This window comes from Barbus barbus (assembly GCF_936440315.1).
Source record: "Barbus barbus genome assembly, chromosome: 10".
NCBI lineage: Eukaryota > Metazoa > Chordata > Actinopteri > Cypriniformes > Cyprinidae > Barbus > Barbus barbus.
The window spans coordinates 7172824-7175217 of NC_136738.1; the positions used below are offsets into that span (position 1 = coordinate 7172824).

At 35.8% G+C, this 2394-nt stretch overlaps 1 protein-coding gene across 1 annotated transcript; it reads right to left on the bottom strand.

Moving 5' to 3' along the window:
- Window positions 1-250: 250 nt before the first annotated feature.
- On the bottom strand, window positions 251-595 carry LOC306876272 (killer cell lectin-like receptor subfamily F member 1; the record flags this gene model as incomplete). Its single annotated transcript, XM_079427300.1, has 1 exon — window positions 251-595. The coding sequence occupies one exon, from the start codon at window positions 593-595 to the stop codon at window positions 251-253; it is 345 nt and encodes a 114-aa protein (XP_079283426.1).
- Between the last annotated feature and the right edge of the window lie 1799 nt (window positions 596-2394).

Below are 2394 nucleotides of genomic sequence, written 5' to 3' on the forward strand. Positions count from 1 at the left end.
CTCTGCTAGTCACCCAGCTTGGCAAAAAAAAAAAAAAAAGGTTTACATATAAGATTAGCAATAAAGCTGATGTTTATTATTGAAAATGTTTAACTGTTGTTGTTAAAGTTTGGGATAACATATGAAGGTCAAAAATATGTCAAAAGATAAAAGGTAAAAAAGACGTCAGCTGGCCCAAATATCATAATGGCAATATATCTATCTATAGTTATGATCTGGGATCCTGAAAATGCCGTTCAAATGACACCTTCTACTGACAAAAGAAGCTGAACTTCTCCTCACAGTTTCTGTGTGTCCAAAGTTTTGTTTGCTTGTCCAGGGCTCCACAACGAAGGTCTCTGGCAGGACACAGGGGCTGTTCGTTCTGATACCAGGCTGTGTAGTCAATATCATCTCCAGTGACCCAGAACCAGTCCCCTGCTAGATAATTCAGACCAATCCACACATATTCTGTTTCAGCCTGTGTGACTTCCAGTAAAGCAGAATTCATCCTGTCCATTGTGCTCAGACTTGCCAGATCATTATAACGAGTTCTACAGTATTCCAGAGCTCCATCCCAGGTCTCTTTCTCATGCACCAGAACAAAGTTTGTCATGCAGAAGAAGCATTGTGTGATATAACATTTTTCATCATGCAGTTTATTAATGGGTGTGTATAGAAAGCCACAGTTTTCAGTGGGAATGTTAGTTGGTTGATTCATTGAAGAATCCCAGCTAACCTGTTCAGCATCTATACCTCCTGACCACTTCCAGACTCCTGTTTCGGGCTTTTTGTAGAGTCCGACCCAGGCATTAGAAGTTTGACCAGATGTATTAGTTAAAAATCGCAGTTCCTCACTTGCATTGATGAAGGTGGAGAGGACATGAAAATAAGTTTTGCAGTACTGTTGTGCACTACACCATCTCTTTAGCTTATTCACAAAGAAATGTTGTTTGAGACAAGAGGAGAGTCCGTAGAGCTCCATGATTAGGAGCAAAGCGAGTGTCGTCTTCATCTTCATCTTCATCCACTGAAGAATTTCTGTGATTTATTAATTTTTTTCAGTGATCAGCTGAAGTTGAGGACAGAACTGTGCATGATGACACTGACTCCCTCTTACTTAAACTGACATACAGCCAATGGCACATGAGTGTGATGGTGTGACCAATCACAGCACACCTTTACAGACATAGCAAACAAAACAGGTGCATTTAACCAATCAAAGAAGCCTCATAATATTTCTAAGAAAAACTGTGGGTAGAGAAATATTGCATGAATTGGCTAATGTAGTGGTCCCAGATTTGGCTCTCATCTGAACAACATACAAACAAAATATTTTAATTTGTTCTACTGTAATCCTTCAAAACCATTACTGATTAAGCAAGGATATGAAATCAAACACTTCTAAAGTTTATCAAAAGTTCATGTTGTTTCATGATCACAACATATTTAGGATTCTGATATACCTTAAAACCTGTCGCCTTCTGACTTTCTCTCAAGTATTTTGCTTTACAGACCCAACTGATGGTTTTTCCAAGGACAAAAATGCAAATCAAATCCGGTAAAGTAAATCTTGAATAATGAATGCCATCCAAACAAGCTGGTGAACATTTGCCTTTCTCAAGTACTCTGTTTTACAGACCCAACTGATGGTTTTTCCAAGGACAAAAATGCAAATCAAATCCACACTGCAAAAAATTATATTCTTACTTAGATTTTTTTGTCTTGTTTTCAGCCAAAATATCTAACAATTCTTACATTTTCTAGACAAGTAAAATTATTGTCTTGTTTTCAGAAAAAACATTCAAAATTAAGTGAGTTTTTGCTTAGAGCAAGCAAAATAATCTGCCAATGGGGTAAGCAGAATAATCTTATTTCAAACAGAAAACAAGATTATTTTGCTTACCCAATTAGTAGATTTTCCTTGTTCTAAGCAAAAACTTGCTTAATTTTGACTTGTTTTTTTTCTGAAAACAAGACAATAATGTTTACATGTCTAGAAAATCCTTCTTGATTTAAGAATTTCTAGATATTTTGGCTGGAACAAGACAAAAAAATCTAAGTAAGAAAAGCAATTTTTTGCAGTACATTAAAGCAAATCTTGAATACCATCTAAACAAGCTGGTGAACATTTTCCTTTGAGATCAGTGGTGCAGAAAGGAAACATTATCCATGGTAAAAAGATCTTCAGACACTGACATTGGGAATACAAAAATTACTGCCATTCCCACCTAATCGCATGCATAGAAAATAACTTGCTTGATTGGTCAATGGCTCAGTAATAATAAAACACATAAGAGATATATGTACTGCAGCTGCTGGTTTTATAGTTAAAGACAAGAATCTTTTATAGCTATTGCACATTGGGTTAGGAAAGTGAACAAACTGATGATGATAAAACTATTTATTTTTTTA